General features: G+C 40.9%; 1 protein-coding gene and 1 pseudogene across 2 annotated transcripts in view; both read left to right on the top strand.

Moving 5' to 3' along the window:
- Ncc69 (sodium chloride cotransporter 69) overlaps window positions 1-19,889 on the top strand; it is a 165,368-nt gene extending 145,479 nt beyond the window's left edge. Inside the window, exons 6-12 of one of the 2 annotated variants that reach the window (XM_065221505.1) lie at window positions 7,135-7,759; window positions 7,818-8,512; window positions 8,573-9,377; window positions 13,770-13,817; window positions 14,058-14,152; window positions 18,776-19,190; window positions 19,266-19,888. In XM_065221505.1, the coding sequence (XP_065077577.1) occupies window positions 7,135-7,759; window positions 7,818-8,512; window positions 8,573-9,377; window positions 13,770-13,817; window positions 14,058-14,152; window positions 18,776-19,190; window positions 19,266-19,510 (2,928 nt within the window). In that variant the 3' untranslated portion in view covers window positions 19,511-19,888. Of the gene's footprint in view, window positions 1-7,134; window positions 7,760-7,817; window positions 8,513-8,572; window positions 9,378-13,769; window positions 13,818-14,057; window positions 14,153-18,775; window positions 19,191-19,265 lie in introns of both variants that reach the window. The other variant, XM_065221506.1, reaches the window with a different exon arrangement.
- Window positions 17,879-18,027, top strand: LOC135700858 (U4 spliceosomal RNA; annotated as a pseudogene).
- Window positions 19,890-20,519: the final 630 nt, after the last annotated feature.

The following is a 20,519-nucleotide window of genomic DNA, read 5'->3' as shown; positions in this document are numbered from 1 at the left end:
AGCAGTAAACCTTCATCAATTGTTACCAATGTTTGCACAATTTCAGATTTTTATCAAAATAAAGCAACCCAATCAACATCTTATAAGACATTGTTCTGCATAGCTTACCCAATCGAAATAAATGATGTTGTGAATTAAACATAAAACATAACTTCGAACTGGATGGCAAGCAAAAAGTGAAGTTATAACTGGTATAATTTGAAATTAAGAAGTGAACTACAATGAATATCATTGAACTGAATTTTTTTTTTTTGTTAATTACTTTATTTGTACAGGCTCAATCGAATAAACTTTACAGAGCCCAGTTATCATTTTCTTTATACATTTTAAATGTCTTAAATCTAAAATTAAAGGATTGGAACCGATTACTCGCGGTCTTCTCGAGGTTAGTGAATGACAATTGTTTGGATCGGGAGAGGGAAAAGGAGATTTGGAATATGATTTATGATTCAAAACTGTCACTATTTCTAAAACATATACTTAATCCTATCGACGTTATATCAACTCTGTAATTATACAATTATTACAGAAACAAATCTACAAAAAAAAAAAAAATACACACACATATTCAAAACACAAACTAAACACAAGGTTAATCAAACTTACAATCTATGGTTAATATTCTTCAAGAAAACATATATGAGTTGCATAAACTCCAGATCGCGTCTAGCCAAAATATCCCGAACTGGAACATTAGTTTGTCTACCTCGAGCCCGAAGGGAATCGTACAACTCGGATCTGACTCCACGGTACTCAGCACATGACCAAATAATGTGATCTGCGTCCTGGTAACCTTGTCCACATTCACAGAGATTACTGTCCCCCAGCTCAACACGGAACAAGTGAGCGTTTAACGAGCAGTGATTGGACATGAGGCGAGACATCATACGAATGAAGTCTCGACCCACATCCAACCCCTTGCACCAAGGACACTTCGACACCTTAGGGATGATTGAATATAACCATCGTCCCAAACTCCCTTCACTCCATTTATTTTGCCAGCTGGCGAGTGACTGTTAACGATAAATGAAGAAAAATTCATCGTAGGCGATTTGTCGATCGTAAATATCGCCTTCCATAGCGCCCACCTTTGCAAGCGAGTCCGCCTTCTCATTGCCCGGAATCGAGCAATGAGATGGGACCCATGCAAAGGTGATGACAAAAGATCTTAAAGATAAAAGCACTTAGAAGCTCTCGTATTTTCATGAGAAAATACGAGGAGTGCTTTACCGGCCTCATGGAGCGAATAGCCTCGACAGAACTGAGACTATCCGTAAAAATAAAATAATGATCTGGTGCAAGTGAGGCGATCGTTTCTAGCGTATAATGTATTGCCGCCAGTTCAGCAACATATACGGAACAAGGAGCATGAAGCATTCGAGAGGCACTATGAAATTCGTTATAAATACCAAAACCTGCGGACGCCTCTATTAGTGATCCATCTGTGAAGAACGATCTTGCGGAATCAACTTGGCCAAACTTTGCAGCGAAAATTGACGGAGCAATCATGGAACGATGATGCTCTGGGATTCCGCGAATCTCTTGCGTCATGGATAAATCAAATAGAACAGAATTGTCGAAGTCGGAGAAGCAAACACGATAGGGATTATGCTGCTAAGGGCTGACATCCTGTGTTATGTACACGTAGTACAATGACATAAAACGAGTTTGAGGGTTTAGGTCAAGAAGCTTCTCAAAGTTTGCAATCACCAGTGGGTTCATAATTTCACAACGGGTGAGGAGCCTGAGGGATAATTCCGAAAACCGATCAGAGAGTGGCAACATGCCCACTAACACTTCGAGACTCATCGTATGAGTCGAGTGCATGCATCCTAACGCGATACGAAGACAACGATACTGGATCCGTTCCAGCTTGATGATGTGCGTTTTAGCTGCCGACTGGAAACAAAAACTACCATATTCTAGAACCGATAAAATCAGTGTTCACTCGGCTGTCGACAAAAGCAGACCACTCTCGATGAGTGCTACGCGATCGTCTGTTTTCTCGGCAGCAGCCATTGTGTGGTCCTCCTCATTGTTCTTCATCAGCAGTTCTTTCGGTCGATGCGTCGTCGACTTTGGAAAGCAACCGTTTCGTGATGAGTGTGTGAGTGCTGACCACGTTTTGCGTCCATTGCTGCAATGGACGCGCTCTGACCCTCGTTGGCGTACAAAAATTGGCCATACAATGAAACTACTGGAAGCGGCTTCAGTTCTGATGGAGGAGGCTTTTTGGATAGCGGAAGATAAAGTGTTTATTGTGTTGTACCTTTTGACTATATATTTAAGATGTATTGTATAGTGACCAAGAATCCTCGGCTCTGTTAAGTTAATTCGGTTGAGCCTTATCAAATAAATTAATAAACAAAAAGAACCGATAAAATCGTTGTCCGGTACAACGTCAGAAGATCTTGCGGATGGGCTCCCCACCACGTTCCGGTAATTGATCGAAGGAAATTGATCCTTAGTTGGCATTTTCGTCTCAGATACTCAATGTGGGATCTCCAGGTGCATTTGGAATCGAACCAGACCCCAAGATATTTGAAAGACATGGAATGAGTAATCGGCTTACCCAAAAGTTGAAGCTTCGGTTGTGCTGGGCTATGCTTCCTAGAAAAAACGACCAACTCAGTTTTCTCCGTGGAGAATTCGATACCTAGCTGGATAGCCCAAGTAGACAAATTGTCTAAGGTATCCTGTAAGGGTCCTTGCAGGTCGGCCTCTCTGGGTCCTGTCATAGACACTACTCCGTCATCTGCAAGTTGTCTCAACGTGCAGTTGTCCCTTAGACAATTGTCAATTTCTCTGACGTAGAAATTATACAGAAGGGGGCTTAAACATGAGCCCTGGGGGAGACCCATGTAGCTAAATCGTGAAGCTGTAGAGTTTCCATGAGAAAAGCTCATATGTTTCTCTGACAGCAAATTGTACAAAAAGTTATTAATTAATGGAGAAAGGCCACAAGCGTGAAGTTTGTCTGAAAGGACTTCAACCGATACTGAATCAAAAGCCCCCTTAATATCCAAGAAGACAGAAGCCATTTGCTCTTTATTAGCAAAAGCCAACTGAATTTCAGTGGAAAGCAACGCGAGACAGTCGTTCGTTCCCTTGCCCCTACGGAAACCAAATTGAGTATCTGAGAGTAGGTGGTTCAACTCAACCCATTTGTCCAGGCGAAAAAGGATCATTTTCTCCAACAATTTTCGAATACACGATAACATCGCAATGGGACGATACGAATTGTGATCTGACGCGGGTTTTCCAGGCTTTTTAATGGCTATAACTCTCACCCGCCTCCAATCATCCGGAACTATATTAAGCTCCAGGAACTGACCAAACAAGTTCAACATGCGCCTCTTAGCGACGTCTGGGAGGTTCTTCAACAAGTTGAACTTGATTCTATCAGCCCCCGGAGCCGAATTGCCACACGAAAGGAGCGCGAGTGAGAGCTGCAGCATTGAAAAAGGCTGGCTGATCTCGTCTACCGAATTCGTCGTTTCGCGAGGAATCATCTGTGCCGGCACAGAATCAGGACATACTTTTCGCGCGAACTTGAGAATCCAACTATCGGAGTACTCCTCGCTCTCGTTGTTTGAAGACCGGTTACGCATCCTTCGCGCCGCATTCCAAAGCGTATTCATCGACGTTTCGCGCGATAATCCGTCCACGAATTGCCGCCAGTATCCGCGTTTCTTGGCTTTGATGAGGCTCTTCAGTTCGCGTTCAAGAGCCGAGTATGCTTCGAAATGTACGGGTGTTCCACGTTTCCGGAAAAGCTTAAACGCGTCGGACTTTTTACGATAAACCTCAGTGCATTGCTGGTCCCACCAAGGGGAAGGAGGTTTCCTACGGAAAGACGTTCCTGGAACCGGCCGAGTTTGAGCTTGAAGCGCGCTGTCCAAAATCAGATTGAAGAGGAAGTTATATTCCTCCAACGGTAGAAGCCCTTCTACCGACGTAAGGGCATCTTCTATCACATTCTTGAACTTTGTCCAATCGATATTACGGGTAAGATCGTACGCGACGTTAACGGGTTCTGACGGATTGAACCCACTGGCAACTGAAACTTTGATCGGCAAGTGATCACTACCGTGGGGATCTTGGATCACATTCCACATGCAATCCAACGATAATGAGTTAGAGCAAAGTGTGAGGTCTAATCTACTTCCATTCGAGGATGGGCCAGCCAAACGTGTTACTTCTCCATTGTTAAGAATTGTCATATTAAAGCTGTCGCAGAGGTCATATATCAAAGTAGAACGGTTGTCATCATACAGTTCCCCCCAGCCTGTACCGTGGGAATTAAAATCTCCTATAATCAACCGTGGAGCAGGAAGTACTGAACATATATCTGAAAGTTGTTTTCGATTAACAACGGCTCTAGGAGGAATATAAACAGAAGCAATACAAAGGCTCTTACCTTTAATAATAGCCTGACATGCGACAACTTCAATACCTGTAAATTGTGGAAGATTCACTCTATAGAAAGAATGGCACTTTTTGATCCCCAAAAGTACCCCTCCTCCACGCGAATCCTCACGATCCAGTCGAATAATGTTAAAATCATAAAAAGGAAGATCTATATCTGAAGAGAGCCAAGTTTCACAAAGAGCAAATGCATCACAATCATTATTGTGAACTAAAAACTTAAAAGAATCTAATTTCGGAATAAGACTTCGACAATTCCACTGTAGAACAGTGATCAAATCCCCGACCTCGTTTGGAAAATTATCCATCGAACGAAATGATTGCTGCAATGAGGGGCCACTTCAATGTCAATTGCTTCAAGAGGGTCTTCACAGAAGGAAGCATTGCCAGAACAATGCTTTTGAGAGGATCAGAAATATTGAGGTACTTGAGAATATCGTCCACAATTTTATCAAATGAGAACAACCCGGATGAAGAAGGGGCTTCTGTTCTTAAAAATGGGCCATCAGGGGTTTTTGATGTCCCCGGGAGAGATGGAAAATTCTGGTTATAATCAGTTCTGCGGAAACCAGGAGGAGTTGAAACTTCCTTTTTTCCATCACTCCTTGATTTGGGCAAGCTGATTTGGGGTTCCTTATCTGCAACTTTCCGCGAACGGATGCGTTTTCGTTTCCGTGCAGAACCTTCCGGAAAACTGAAAGAAACTCCCTCCTCAGCCAAGTCAGAGTCAGACTCGTCATCAGACAAAACAGCAAAGGGATTTTTGTCGTTGGTTGATGGTGTGGCTGTCTTTAGCATTGCTGCAAAAGACTGCATGGAACGCTCCTTAAGAGAGCGTTCTAGTTTCTCCCCGCGTTGTTTGTACGCCGGGCACGACGAGAGACCATGAGGAGTTCCCTTATAGTACACGCATTTTGGTGCAGTGACTGTGCAGGCGCCATCCTCGTGCTTCTCCCCGCATTTGGAACAGCGTGCCTTGCTGCCACAGTGAGAGGCCGTATGTCCCAACTGTTTGCAGTTTTGGCAGGTCATGACCCGAGGAACAAACAAACGCACAGGTAGCCGAAGTTTTCCCAACTCGATGTAGTGAGGAAGGGCTGAACCAGAAAAGATCACCCGAAACGAGTCTGTGGGGGTAAAGCTCTTTTTACCCTCGCTAAAAGATACTGAGTTCAGCTTCTGGACTTCCAGTATCTCAACCGTGGGAAGCAAGGGGTTCTTGAAACGGCCAACCGCTTGCTTCGCCAAGATCTCGGGGGTCAAACTCGCTTCGGTGACCACACCTTCGATCTCCACATTACGAGCTGGGATGTACACTCTATACTCGAGTGTAAAGAGCTGGGAGGCAGCAATCTCGTTAGCTTGTTTCAGGTTAGAGACGACAACGCGAAGTTTATTGTACCTCACCTTCGAGATTTCGGTCACGGCCGAGAACCGCTTCGTCAGATCATTAGTAATTTGCATTACATTCAAAGGTTTCTTTTTGGGCTGAAAGTCAACAACCCATGGGCCAGTCGAGTCTTCTGGGTAGGCTCGCGATCGGGGGCTTATCTGTCCCTGTCCATTACCAGACTGAGATGACGAAGCAGGGGTGGCATCATCTGGTTTCTGGGATGACAGACGTTTTCGACCCTTCTTGCTATCGCGTGGCAAAGTGGTGTCATCTTCTGACAAAACGTCCATTTCGTCTTCCGACAAAATGTCCATTTTGCCGTACTAGTGGGAGCGAAAAACGTTCTACCACTGCAACGATAATCAAAATTACTCGGACACAATACACGAAGAAAAAAAAAATACTAACACAGAAACACAAACTTAAAATTCAATAGATGGGAGAAAGAAAGAAACAAGAACAAAAACTTATCTGATAATCCTATACTACTATCACCGAGCGTTTACACAGCAGCAGCGGAGCGACGCGCAGCTTTGATGATCTTCGATCCGCGTGTGCGGGCGGTCTTCGTTGATGTGTGCTTGTATGAAGCTCGGCACTCAGCTGCACACACGATGATGGATGAGCGGTTTGAATGTGGAGGCAGATGCTGACACTCGATGACGATGATCCGTGTGCACAGGTATGCGTGACCACGCACCGATGGTGCGCAAAATGATTGGCGAATTGCCAATCGCAAAAACAATTTTCGATGATGCCGAAAACACACTTTCTTCTCAGAAAAAAACTCACTTTTTGATAAATTTATCGGGAATTATGCCAGGAATCACTAAGCGAGAAAAACTGATTATTTACGTCAGATAATAGCGAGAAAACTTCCAAATTAACGGAGCGCGTAACAAGTCGACCGTACTTCTTGCTAGGACGCAGTGGTGTGTGAACTGAAATTTGCAAACAGTTTGATTGTTTGCCAAAAACTACTGTCAGGCGCTTGCTTGAACTTAGACAAGAAATCCATCCACCCCTACGCATCAAATTCTTGAAAATCAGCATACGTGAAGGACATGTTGATTGCTGGGATAAACTTTGCCGGCATCTAGCAGCCAACCAAAACGGAAATGGATTTTCACATTCCATTGATTGAAATCCATCCGTTGAAATGGGTTATCTGTACTTTCCCTGCTTCACCACCGATGACACACGACATGACGCAGATAGAAAAAAAAATACAGATATATATACATTAAAGTAGACATTTCGTTGATAGACATTTAAGTCCCTTCTCCTAATCAGAATCTCATTCTCCCGAACAGGAAACCATGCGCCGTGGGACGGTTCAGGTGGAGCTGGGTGAGATGGAAGGTATGGTTAAATTTGGCTGGATCAAAGGTGTCCTGATGCGATGCTTGCTGAACATCTGGGGCGTGATGCTGTTCCTGCGGCTGAGTTGGGTCGTCGGACAGGCGGGTGTCATCCAGGGCATTTTGCTGATCGGAATTACAACCGTGGTGACAACGATTACAGCTCTCTCGATGTCGGCCATCAGTACCAACGGAGTGATAAAAGGCGGCGGAACGTACTACATGATATCACGCTCGCTAGGACCGGAATTTGGCGGCTCGATAGGATTGATTTTTTCGCTGGCCAATGCGGTGGCTTGTGCCATGTATGTGGTCGGATTCTGTGAATCGATGACCGACATGTTGACCTCCATTGGCTTTCAAATAGTAGACGGCGGTATTCAGGACGTTCGAATCATTGGTCTTATAACGATTGTGCTTCTACTGGGAATCGTCGTCATTGGCATGGAGTGGGAAGCGAAGGCTCAGGTTGTACTGTTGATCATTCTGTTGATTGCCATTGCTGATTTCATAATTGGCACGCTAATTGGACCAAAATCCGATATGGACGTCGCGAGAGGTTTTGTTGGGTACAATGGTAGGTGTTTCGATGAGCGATTATGCTTCGAATCTAATTAATTTCCTTGTATTTTCAGGAACGCTTTTACTAGAAAATCTCCAGCCAGACTACCGACCGGTGAAGGGTATTGAGCATGATTTCTTCTCGGTGTTTGCCATCTTTTTCCCAGCTGCGACCGGTATTTTAGCAGGTGCCAACATCAGTGGTGATTTGAAGGATCCATCGAAAGCCATTCCCAAGGGTACGATCTTGGCCATTATCTTGACGACTATATCGTACATCGCAATGGCCATCATGGCAGGAGCAACCGTAACGCGTGATGCAACTGGAAATCTCACCGACATAGCTAACGGATCGTGGGCATTTGCTGATTGTGCTCCCGAACAGTGCGAGTATGGTTTGCACAATTCATTCCAAGTCATGGAACTGGTGGCAGGCTTTGGACCGATCATCTATGCTGGTTGTTTTGCAGCCACGTTGTCTTCGGCACTTGCCAGTTTGGTATCTGCACCGAAAGTCTTCCAAGCCTTGTGTAAGGATAAACTATATCCCAAGATCGGTTGGTTCGGCAAGGGCTTCGGAAAGAACAACGAACCGGTTCGAGGATACATTTTGACGTTCATCATCTCCGTGGCTGTGATTCTCATTGGAGAACTGAATCTGATTGCTCCATTGATTTCAAACTTTTTCCTTGCTGCATACTGTTTGGTAAACTTCAGTACATTCCACGCCAGTTTGGCCAAACCCGTTGGGTGGCGACCAACCTTCAAGGTAAGTGATCCACGCTTCTTTCTTACAAGCCAAGTGCTTATCAATCTCCCTCAATTTCAGTACTACAACATGTGGCTTAGCTTGGTCGGTGCCATACTCTGCATTGCTGTTATGTTCTTGATTTCGTGGCCAACAGCTTTGATCACATTTGCAGTTGTGCTCACTCTGTACCTATTCGTATCCTACCGCAAGCCGGATGTTAACTGGGGCTCAACAACTCAAGCGCAAACCTACAAGAATGCACTTATGTCCGTCCAACAGCTGAACAATGTGGAAGATCACGTCAAAAACTACCGACCTCAGATCCTAGTCATGTCTGGCCACCCCAGTACCAGACCACTCCTGGTTCACTTTGCCTACCTGCTTACAAAAAACCTTTCGCTGATGGTTTGCGGACAGGTGAACAAAACGCAAACTTCCCAGAAGTACCGGCACTACTTGCAGCGTAAAGCTACCGACTGGTTCCGGCGGCACAAGGTCAAGGGTTTCTTCACCTACGTCGACGATAATGACTTCGAAACGGGAGCCCGAGCGGCAATGCAGGCCAGCGGTATCGGCAAGCTACGACCCAATCTGCTACTGCTGGGCTACAAGAACGACTGGAGCAAGTGCGATTCGGTGGAACTGGAGCAGTACTTCAACGTAGTGCACAAGGCACTGGATATGTACTTATCGGTAGCAATTCTGAGGGTTGCCAAGGGGCTCGATTACTCGCAGGTGCTTGGGGAGGACACCACGGTGAAGCACATTGCTGAAGCGCCACGTACGATGTTGCACAACGACAGCTTCAACGATTTGGCTGGACAGAACAAGATTAGCTCCCTGCATGGAAGCTGCGATTCGTTGAGCCACAACATCTCACAAGGTAGGTGTGTTGGGACTTTCGGCATGGGCCCATGTATATATTGAGCATGTGTATGATAGGAGTGGGAAAATCCACCTATCGCTATATGCAATGTATACAACAGTCGAAGCTTACATTCGTAATCTTAGAGTAAGGCATGTTGGCACACTTCAGTGATGCGCACAGTGGGATCGTTATGGAAAAAGACGGTCAAATCCCTTTTTCACATTTTTTAAAGATTTACAGGTTAGTTGTCTTCTAAGAAGTTACTCCGCATAGTTTACAACATTCACCAGAATTTTAACTTTTTGAATTTTTGAGATAGCGGATAAAGCTGTAGAACTAATATTCTAAGAAACATAGCTCCCGGCACAACATTTCAACATCTTAAATATACAAAAAATATAATTAGTTTCCTCTCAGGACTACCTTAAAACTAGATTTTTGAGTTATTTAGTGTTTTATTCATATTTCATCAATCCAATATGTTAAAGAAATTTTTAATAAGCATCATAATAAGTCATTTTTTCTGAAAACACCAACTATTTTTTATAACACCGATGTCATATACAGTAAATTCAAAGTAAAAATAGACCAATATTCTGAACAGTTTTTTTTTTATGTGAATGTTTGTGAACCAGCTCTTAAGGTCCAAATGTTTTCATAGTTTAAAGCTTAAGCATACAACATATTGAAACCGGGCCTCGTCGGGTACATCTTTTTTTTTGCTACTTTGTACATGCCCGTTTACTAAATATTTTACATTAATCTCATATAATACGTCAGTTAACTGAGAAATCTGGCTTATATGACGATGTGGTGCTACACCTTTATGTATAATCACAGTTACCTGCGTATTATTTGAGAAAAATGTAAAATATTGACTAATTGGCAATATATTAAGTAGCATAAAGTAAGATGTACCCAAGGGTCCTGATTTAAATTTTTTATATGCTTTAAACTATTTACCAATTTATTGACGTTAAGATTTGGTATACAAACATTCACAGGTTTGAAAAAAATGATCAGAAAATTGGACTAGTTTTTTTTTAAATTTGTTAGTGACTTCAGAAAATTTCCTTATTTCAATGTTATCTAAAACTTTCTAGAACGTATTGAATTGATCGAAATTGAATAAAATACTAAATAACTAAAAAAAACTTGTTTCAACCGGTTCAGTTCTAATTTCGGCTGAGAATCATTTTAACACTTCGATAACACTTCGTGCCTTCGAAAAACGTGTAACGGCAAGTTTTCAATGTCAACACTTGTGTTACCACTAGACCTCCTAGGGTCTATATATTATTTAGATTGTATATAAATAGAAAATAGGGTCTTCTCCTTTTTTTAAAAAAGTCGTAAACGTTTTTTAAGGTGTGTCTACGGGTTTTGCAAGCAGCTTAAAATATAGCACAAATGTTGATATGTAGACTGTAGATATGTACAGACATAGCTACATAGTACTTCGATTCGCTCGTATAGGCCCTAGTAATTTTTGTTTACAAAAAAATGATAGGCCCTTTTCAAATGTTACACGAGGCTTCTATATATGGAGATAACGGAATGGTCTTCCGGAAATTCCGCAACATCCGTTCAAGTTGTCAATTCGCGAAACTAATCCTAGAGCTCCGTGTTTTTTTTTTCTGAAAACATTAGGAACTGTGATATAAGAATTTGAGGTCGTGACATAAATATGGACCCAGATGGCTATAGGACCGTCCTCTGGAAGATCTGGAACATCCGCAAAAATGGTTAATCCACGAAACTAGTCCTAGAGTTCCGTAGTTTCTTCTAAAACGCTTGGAACTGTGATATAAGAAAGAATTTGTGATAGTAGCATAAACATAGACCCAAATGACCATGGGACCGAATATCGAAAGATCCGGAACATTCGTAAAAGTGGTCAATACAGGAAACTGATCTTAGAGCTCCGTGGTTCTTTCAAAAACACGTGGAGCTGTGATGTAAAAAAGAATTTGTGGTCGTTACATAAACATGGACCCGAATGGCCATAGGACCATCCACTGGAAGATCCAATATATATTAGGTTGTCCAAAGTGTTTGGTGTTCAGATATTGAAGCTATATAGAGCATATTAAGTATTGAATGATATCCAGACTGAATGTGAGGTCCCATATAGATCCGCGGAGCCCCATAATAACACGTAGGACATATATTTGTAATTACAGTTCTAATAATCAAAGAGTTTTGTTTTTGAGGTTCTACAGGCTCAACAACGATTCTCCAAATGCTGGGAGTTCAGCTCTTGAAATTCTACAGGTTTAATGAAGTCATACATGATAATTCAACGTACTGCTTGGATCTCTCTGATCCACCTCATTCAGCTTGAATTTATTTTTGCATATCGAATGTATGGCCAAAATTATGGGGAGTCGCGCAAAATTCATTTTAAAATATGAAATAATATTGAGATATTGAAAAAAATGGGCACGAGCACTCCTGCCGTAGAACTTCACACAATTTAGCACATTTGTATTAACGATATATCTTATGTTCTTCCAAGCGTCCAGAAGTGCAGATATTGAAGTTCTGTAAGCTCAACAAAATCTTCTACGATGTTCCGTTAAAAAATTACAAGTGATCAAAAATTCAAACGAAGCCCTATAGACTAGCATATAGATATTCTCTCATCATGTATCAGGATGACCAGGAGTCATTTTGCTAACCTTAAAACCATCAGATATTTTATCATCATGTAACGTTTGTAAAAAAAAGTCCATAAGATGGATTATTTTGGAGACCTTTAAAGCATTAAATATAAGGTGGATTAGGAATCATTCTGATGTCCTATAACTTTTAAAAAATTCTGAAAGTCTCTTTAATAAAGAAAAATAAAAATAAAAAAATCAAACAATGTTCTTCAGATATTTGTTTGTCATATTAGGTTTACCATGAATTATTGAAAGACGTTCAGTCCTTCAGATATTCGATCAACATATTAAATTGATCAAAAATTATTCTCCAACAATTGGAGAGGGCTAGTTTCAAGATTCATTCGGCACATCATACAAGACATTGTTGATTCTGTAGAACTTCAAGATAATTACTGAAGAATAGTTTGTAGATCTAGATACATAGTGTCTACATTGAATTTCATTAAGCTTTAAAAGTTCAAAAATTGTCATCGTCAATGTCATCAAGTCATCGTACGATGCTTTATTGAATTTGTAGAACTTCAAGATTTTAATCCAGGATTTAGGCTCATTATTTGAAGAAAATGCGAAATCATAATTCTATTAGAATTTAGAGATCTCGATGAAGACCAAGATCCCTAAATTAATCTTGAAATCATGAAAATTTAATATTTTTTCTGCATAGTAGACGTATTGCAGAACAATTTTGCAGAAGAAATCATCTGATTATCTCTGAACATTGATTAGTAATAAACATATCCTGGGATCGAATTGGTTAATGTCGCCCTAGGAGAAAACCAATTGTATCTCATTAGGGTTAAGATTAAGCAATTTGAAGTCGTCTGAAAATATCTTAAAAATTAATAATTCTACAACTGTTACTGAACCCGTTATCTTAAAAATTCCGATAGTTAGAATTTGGTTTAGTAATCCTAGCTGAATAAAAATTCTGGTGACTTTTTCAAATGATGCGGAATTTCATTTAAAGCAAGTTCTTAATGTGGACCGTACACGATTGCTTTTATTGACAATAATCGTATTGTCAATACATTCAATATTGACGTCAATACATCGGTATTGACAATATTTTTGTATTCACATCATCAATATTAATGTCAATAATTCCACTTCGCGTCAATATATTGATACGTGTGGGGTTTGCTTAAAGGACACCTAACCTCTAAAACGTTAACAAAATGTGAGAAAAGGTTTTGACCGTCTTTTTTCAGAACGGCTCCACTGTGAAACGGTTCGAATTGTAGCTGTCTTATCTTTTAATTGTCATAGCTATCCTTATTCTATTTACGTATTTTCGTTAATTTGAAAACGTCACAATGCAGCTATCAGTTCAACACACTGCGACCGTTCACTGATCCTTACTCTGGTGCCCACCGCTCACAGGAATCGGAAAATAAACTCACTCTTAATCCTTTTTTCTCCTTCTTTTCTCTTCTGTATGCATAAATTTCATGTCTTCCCCGAACCACCACAACCGAAACCGAATGTGTGTTGCGTTGCATGAAAATTTCAAACCAAACTCGCACATTCTTCCCTTGGCACGAATTAATTAAATTTTTCCTCGGAAACAACACAACAATAACCCGCTCGAATGCAAACAAAATGACCCAAACAACCCGAACCATTCCCCCCGAAAAACACGCATATCACACATATCGTAAATTCACACGCCACCAAAACTCAACCCGGAACGGACCCTCTGGCGGCACACACACCCACACACACACACACACTCACACAGGACCCGAGCAGAACAATGTGCGCGAGAAGAATGAAAAGAATCTCAAAGGTGAGTAGGCATGAATTTGTCATCGGTGCTTCACTATGGCAACCAATAAAATAAATGTTGGAAATGCATGTTTGAACCAAATTTACCCAATCAATTTGAATTGCTGAACGAGAAATGTTCAACAAAATTTTACTGATTCCATGCTTACAGGAAACCCACATTTATTTATGTAAAATGTACCTTACCTTACTCAAATAAACCTGCTCACGTCCGCTATCATTTTGTCATTCCTCCAAACAGCCAGCAGCACCAGCGATTTGACCACCGGTACGCCACGTTTGCAGACCGTGTCCGGAATGCCCGATCCGCTGGATATCAACGCCAAGCTTTTGAACGTGAGTACCATCTCAGCTAAGAGAATTGTGTTTTACCGGTGTTTGTCATCCCTAACAGAACAAAAAAAAAACAACTACCATAAACTAATGGTAAAATGATAGAACTATTCCACAAACTGATGATATTCCGCTAAGCAAAACAACCATAACAATTTTATTAGGGATGCAATACTATAAGTTGAGTAAGTTTCGCACATTAGAAGTATAATACGAGCGACACACGGTCAGACTTGTCATACGGATAAGACTTGGATGAGTTTGACAAAAATCCTGACCGTTTGTGGTGTGAGGAAATTGTTCGCCCAAATTATAATCGGAATGATTGATTTTCTGCAGATCAACATGGGAGGAGCGAACATGAGTGTTGGATTTCTTTACGTGATTTACTAGACAATATGAAGGGTTGAATGTACTCCCTTAGCTCAGTCGGTAAAGGTGGTTCTATAAAGAAAGACCATGCTGGAGGTGGCTGGGTTCGATTGTACAGATTAGAAAGCTACTAATTAACAATTGTGGAAGTGCTCAAAGAACATTAAGTTGAGAGCCGGTGTAAAGTCCCAGTAGGGATGTAAGCCAAAGATGAAGAATCATTATAGTCAGAGTTTTATGGATGTTTTTTTTAATAACTTGCTTGGTAGTTGGTCAACTTCTGCAATCTTACTTACAACGCAGGATGTTCGGCTACCCGGGAATCGGCAAAAAAACTGAAGGTTCTTCCGGGGAATTCCTGGGAATCGGGAAATACCTTGATTCGATGATCATTTATACTGTTTGACCTAGTTTTTCATTTGATAGTTATTCAAAAGAAATAGAACTTCGTCCGGACTTGCACGAAAGTTTCCCGGTAATTTCTTCCAACCTCGTCCGAATTTTTTTCCAACGTTCTACATGTTTCTTACAACATTCCCCGTAAATATCTTTTGACTTCCCCGTAAATATCTTTTGACTTCCCCCAGAAGTCCTATTGACTTCCTGTTGAAGTGGAAATTGTTTCCTATTTCACACGGACGACTATTCTGATTTCTTATGGGAATTTCTTTCAATGGTAACCTAATAAACGATCACTAAAAAAAGGGAAGCTCCCATGGGGAGTTTCCTGATAGTGATAAACGCTTGGATAAACGTCACTAGAACTATTTCACAGCTGCAGACAGCATATGAGCAAGTCACATGCGCACTCCTTTGCCTGTGGATTTGAGTAAATACCTCATGTCCCCTCATCCATCAAAATATGAGTTAGGTAAAAGAGTGCGCATTTGGTTAGTTTTGTCGCATTAACGGCCGTTCGCTCATTTGCAACTTCTGTTCAATTTTCACACTGCCATACTCCTCTTCATAACTTTATCTCGCTAATAAATTATCGCACTAAAACTTCATGTTTATATTAGTATAGCATTTCTTCATAACTCGAACTTATCTGGAACAGACTAACAAAATCCCTGCGTGATTAATGTCCATGGTGCGGATTTATACATTAAAAATTAAAATTGAATCACCATTGCATTCACTTGATTCAGAAATGGCAGAAATCTATTCGGAATTTGTCCAACATATTCAAAATGAATACATTCTGCATAAGGCAGACGGGTCATGAATCATCATTCTCCATGATAACCATCGACAAACTGACATGAATGACTATCATTTCGCACAAATTTTCCTCCAGCCGATTCTAGCCACACAATAATTAGATATTAAAGGGTGTCCTACCATCAAATTGCATCACGGGAAAAACCCTGTAGAAAATTACCCATTGGGTATTTTCTCTTGAAAGTTTTGAGTAGAAGTAGTTTAGAGTGTATTGTTTACACTGTATTTTTATCGCTGTCAGTTTTTTGAAAGTTGGAATAAATAGCGTCACTCGAAAAGCAACGTCGCGAATTCATTTTGCGCCAGCAGCTGAAAAATCCTCAACTCTCTCATCGGGATATCGGAAAACAACTCGGAATCGTGCAGTCAACGGTCAGTCGTGTGATTAAACGTTATTACGAAACTCTGAGCATCGAACGGATGGAGAAATGCGGTCATATTGGATGTTCTATTAGTGATCAGGATCACAAGTGTGTCGTGAAAGCGTTTAAGCGGAATCCCAATGCTTCGGTCTGGGATGTGGCAAAAAAGCTGAATCTGTCCAAGTCTTTCGTTCAGATATCCAAGGACCAGGAGGTACTGCATACGTACAAAGTGCAGAAGGCTCCAAATCGTTACGAACGGCAAAATACGGCACCCAGATGCTGACGAAGTCTCATTGTCTCGTCATGGCAGACTGTCGGCAGCTTCCTGGGCGGGGCTGCTGTTCTTCACCGCCCAGCACAAGTTTGATGCTCCGGAGGAAGTAAGGAAGCAAAAACTTTCAAAGTTTGCCAAGAAATACATGATTTTGCAAGCGATCTGCTCATGTGACAAACAGAGTGTGCCGTTCGTGACTACCGGGACTGTAAACGGAGAGATCTACCTCAAGGAGCGTCTACAGAAGCGTCTGCTTCCTCTGTTGAAGCAACACGAGGGCCCTACGATCTTCTGGCCGGATCTAGCTTCGTGCCACTATTCAAATGTTGTCCTGGAGTGGTACGAAGCCAACTTTCGTACCCAAGGACATGACCCCCCAACGCACCGGAACTAAGGCCCATCGAGAGATACTGGGCTATTTTGAAGCTGGCACTACGGAAGCATCCCAAGGAGGTCAAATCTGAGGAAGACATGAAGAAAAAGTGGGTTTCCGTACAGAAGAAGCTGCAGTCAGATGTTGTACATAACCTAATGAGTGTACTTAAGCGTAAGGTGCGAGCGTACGGTTATGGTATTGAAGTTGAATGAAATAAATATGAAAAAGCTTACTTATAGGTTACATTTTATTGTCTGAAAGTTTGAAAAGGATCGGTCAACTAGGTAATTTTCTTCAGCGTTTTTTTCCGTGATGCAATTTGATGTAGGACGCCCTTTATATTAGATTTTTTAAAGTCCGCAGACTTTCCTGTAACTTGCTGAGATTTCCGTAAGTTTGCATAACTTTCCTAGTATAAGCAAACTTTACTGAAGTTACCAGAATGTTTATAAAGCTCAACGCACTTACTGGAGATGGTGGAATATTTTTGAAATTCACAGAATTTTTCAGAAATTCGCAGAATTCTTTGAATTAAGTAAATTTTCCTGAAGTTCATAGACTTGCATGATGTTCATAGTTTTGCTTGCAGTTCCTATATTCCCTTGGAGTTCCTAGATTTTTCCTGAAATTTGCAGAACTTTCGTGCAGTTTGCAGAACATTCAAAACTTTTGCTGAACTTTCCTGCAATACGCAGAATTTTCTTGGAGTTCTTGAAATTTTTCTGTACACTTCAAAACTTTCCAGAAATTCGTTCAAATTTTCTGTAGTTCGCAGAATTTTCCTGACGCTCTCCGACTTCTCTGAGATTGGCAGAATACTTTTGAAGTTCGCAGAATTTCACAGAAATTCGCTGACTTCGCATTCGTTCTCAAATTTCAGTGAAGCTCATAGATTTTCTTTAATGTAGTACAATTTTCTGAAGTTTAATAAAGTTTACAGATTTTTTTGAAGTTCGCATACTTGTTTGTAGTTCCCAGGTATCCCTGAAGCCCAAGTTTTTTCCTGAAATTTGCAGAATTTTTCTGAAATTTTCAGAATTTTATATGAGTAAGTAGAACCTTTCTGAATTTTTCAAAACTATCAAGCAATTTATAAAAAAAAAATCAGGATTTTTCGGAATTACTTTGCGCTGTGGCGATATCGTAACCAATGAGGTACAACCGAGGTCGATTATTGCTAGTTGAAAGAAGTTTTCGGAATATTCCTGAAGTTCCCTGAAGTTCACTGAACTTTCCTGAAGCTACCAGAATTTTCCTGAACTTTCATGTTCTTTCATCTCTGATTTTTTTTCTTAATTTTCTTGGAGTGTGCAAAATTTTTCCAAAAGTGATTTGACCTTTCTTGATGTTCGCAGAATATTACTGAAGTTTGCTTTATTTTAGTTTTCAGAACTATATTTTAATTGCGCACTATACTGGAGGAAACACACAGAGTTTTTTTTAGGAATCGATGGCAGAATAATTTTAGGGTTTGCAGTTTTCCTTGATTTTTGAAGAATTTTTCAGAAATCAACAAATTTTTCTGAATCTCGAAGAATTTTTCTGATAGACTTCCTAAAGATATTTTTCGCATGTTTGTAGAACGATCCGGAAGTGATAATGATGTTTTATACTAGTAAGTTACAAGAAGAGGTTATAATCTTTGTGCTTGGCACATAAAACCTGTCGATTTCGCATTTAGAGAGTCACAATCAGCAATTTTATGATCACTGAATATTCGCTCTTCGTGAAGATTCCATATTCAAGGATCATCAAATTATGACTCTCTGAAAACAAAATTGACAGCTTGCATGAGTCAAACCCATACTTTACAAAATATGACCATAACATCTAATGATTTCATAATTTCTAAAAAAAAAATATGTATACAATACAATGCCATTGCATTTTAAAAGAGGGTTAGAAAAAAAAACTTTATTTCAGCTTTGTTTAAGCAATACTCGTCATAATGATTCTAATTAAATTAAAATCTCATTACATCGTGCTTTTCATCGAAACATACCATCCAACCGTTACAGGAATCAGGAAACCGGTCGCTGAAGCGCACCAACAACGACCCGGCTCTGCTCTATCGCGGCCCGGGTGGTGCCGAACTGCCCAAGGACGTCCTGGACGAGCTGACGCAATTCACCAGCAAGAAGAAGCACGGTGTAATCGATGTCTACTGGCTGTACGATGATGGTGGCCTTACTCTGCTCTTGCCGTACATCATCAGCATCAGACGGAACTGGAGCTCCTGCAAATTGCGGGTGTTTGCCTTGGCCAATCGGAAAACTGAACTGGAATTTGAGCAACGGAACATGGCCAGTTTGTTGGCCAAGTTCCGGATCGACTACTCGGATTTGACACTGCTGCCGGACGTCAACAAGAAATCGTCGCCGGCCATGATGGGCTTCTTCAAAGAACTGATTCGAGATTTCACCGGCGATGATGGTAAGTAGCGATCGAACAACCATGCGTGTCCATTTGATCCAGGGTGCTGAAATTGAACGATTTTTTTTTACGTAGGTGTCATATCCGAAGCGGAGCTGCTTGCTGTACAGGATAAAACGAATCGCCATTTGAATCTACGAGAATACCTTTTGGAGCATTCGAAGAAATCAGATCTTGTCGTAATGACTCTTCCGATGCCTCGGAAGGGTGTCGTGTCGGCAGCGCTGTACATGGCCTGGCTGGAAACTCTGAGCCAAGGGCTTCCACCGTTCCTGTTCGTCCGTGGCAACCAGACCAGTGTACTAACGTTCTACTCTTAAGGTATCCCCATCCGCGTGACCCCCTTCTCACCATTTGTCAAGTATTTACAAGAAAGTCCAGATGTGTGAATGTGTATCACTTACAAAACTGTTTGTCGCTTATTGGAATCGTTCCAACTGTTGGGTACTGTGTTGATTCCCTTAGTTTTAATGCCTTCCAGCATTGAAGTCTTGAACCAGTAAAGTACGACTCCATAATTTATTTCCATTGCGGTTTCATTGAGCAAACGTAGCTTGTAAGAGGAACTTTTCACCAGCATAATAGAATATTACCAGGTGCCTTAATAATAGTTACATTGGAGTGGGCGCATAGATTTCGTGTAGAAAGCCCAGAACGTTATTGTTATAATCTAGTGCAGGAAGCGCGGGGGTGACAGAGGTTGAATAATTAATAATATTTTGACGAGCTGCTAATTGCCATCATATAGTGATGTTTCGTACGATTACGAAAAAGAAAAATTAGATTGTATTTCCATTAATTTGATTTTTTTTAAATAACACTTTTTTTCATTTTTTTTTCTTTTACACGGTTTAAACCAATTCTACAATAAAAGTTCAAACCATTACATTCATTTACGCGGATCAAACAAATCCTATTATCCACGTTCAAGTTATTACCTGGAAATGTTCCGACCTGACAACTCAACGAATCGGTCTGAAAACTTCATTCAAGGTAAGTAGATAAGTAATGCTCCCTCCCACACATGCATTCACTGCTCTGGCATTAGATTTACAAACGACCTACCTAATAAGCAGAAAGGCAAACTCTTTCCCCGCACTCTCCCGCCAGGGGCTCGGATTTCATGGTGAAGAGTAGGTATCACTTACTCTAGAGTGCATTCAGTTGTTTTTGCTTCTGCTATTACTGTCACGATTATGATTTCAACCTAAGCGAAATAAGAAAAATCATTAGATAGAGAGAGAGTGAAACTTTCTGGTGCAAACATAAAGTTAAAATAAAAGTTGAATACAATGGCAACGGGAAGCTTCTGAAGCAAAATGAATCACT

Source organism: Ochlerotatus camptorhynchus, unplaced genomic scaffold (genome assembly GCF_037179485.1).
Source record: "Ochlerotatus camptorhynchus isolate MF236.1 unplaced genomic scaffold, CSIRO-AGI_Acam_v1.1 ptg000143l, whole genome shotgun sequence".
Lineage (NCBI taxonomy): Eukaryota > Metazoa > Arthropoda > Insecta > Diptera > Culicidae > Ochlerotatus > Ochlerotatus camptorhynchus.
The sequence above is the reverse complement of the archived record's forward strand: the minus strand, read 5'-3'. Positions and strand labels throughout refer to the sequence as shown.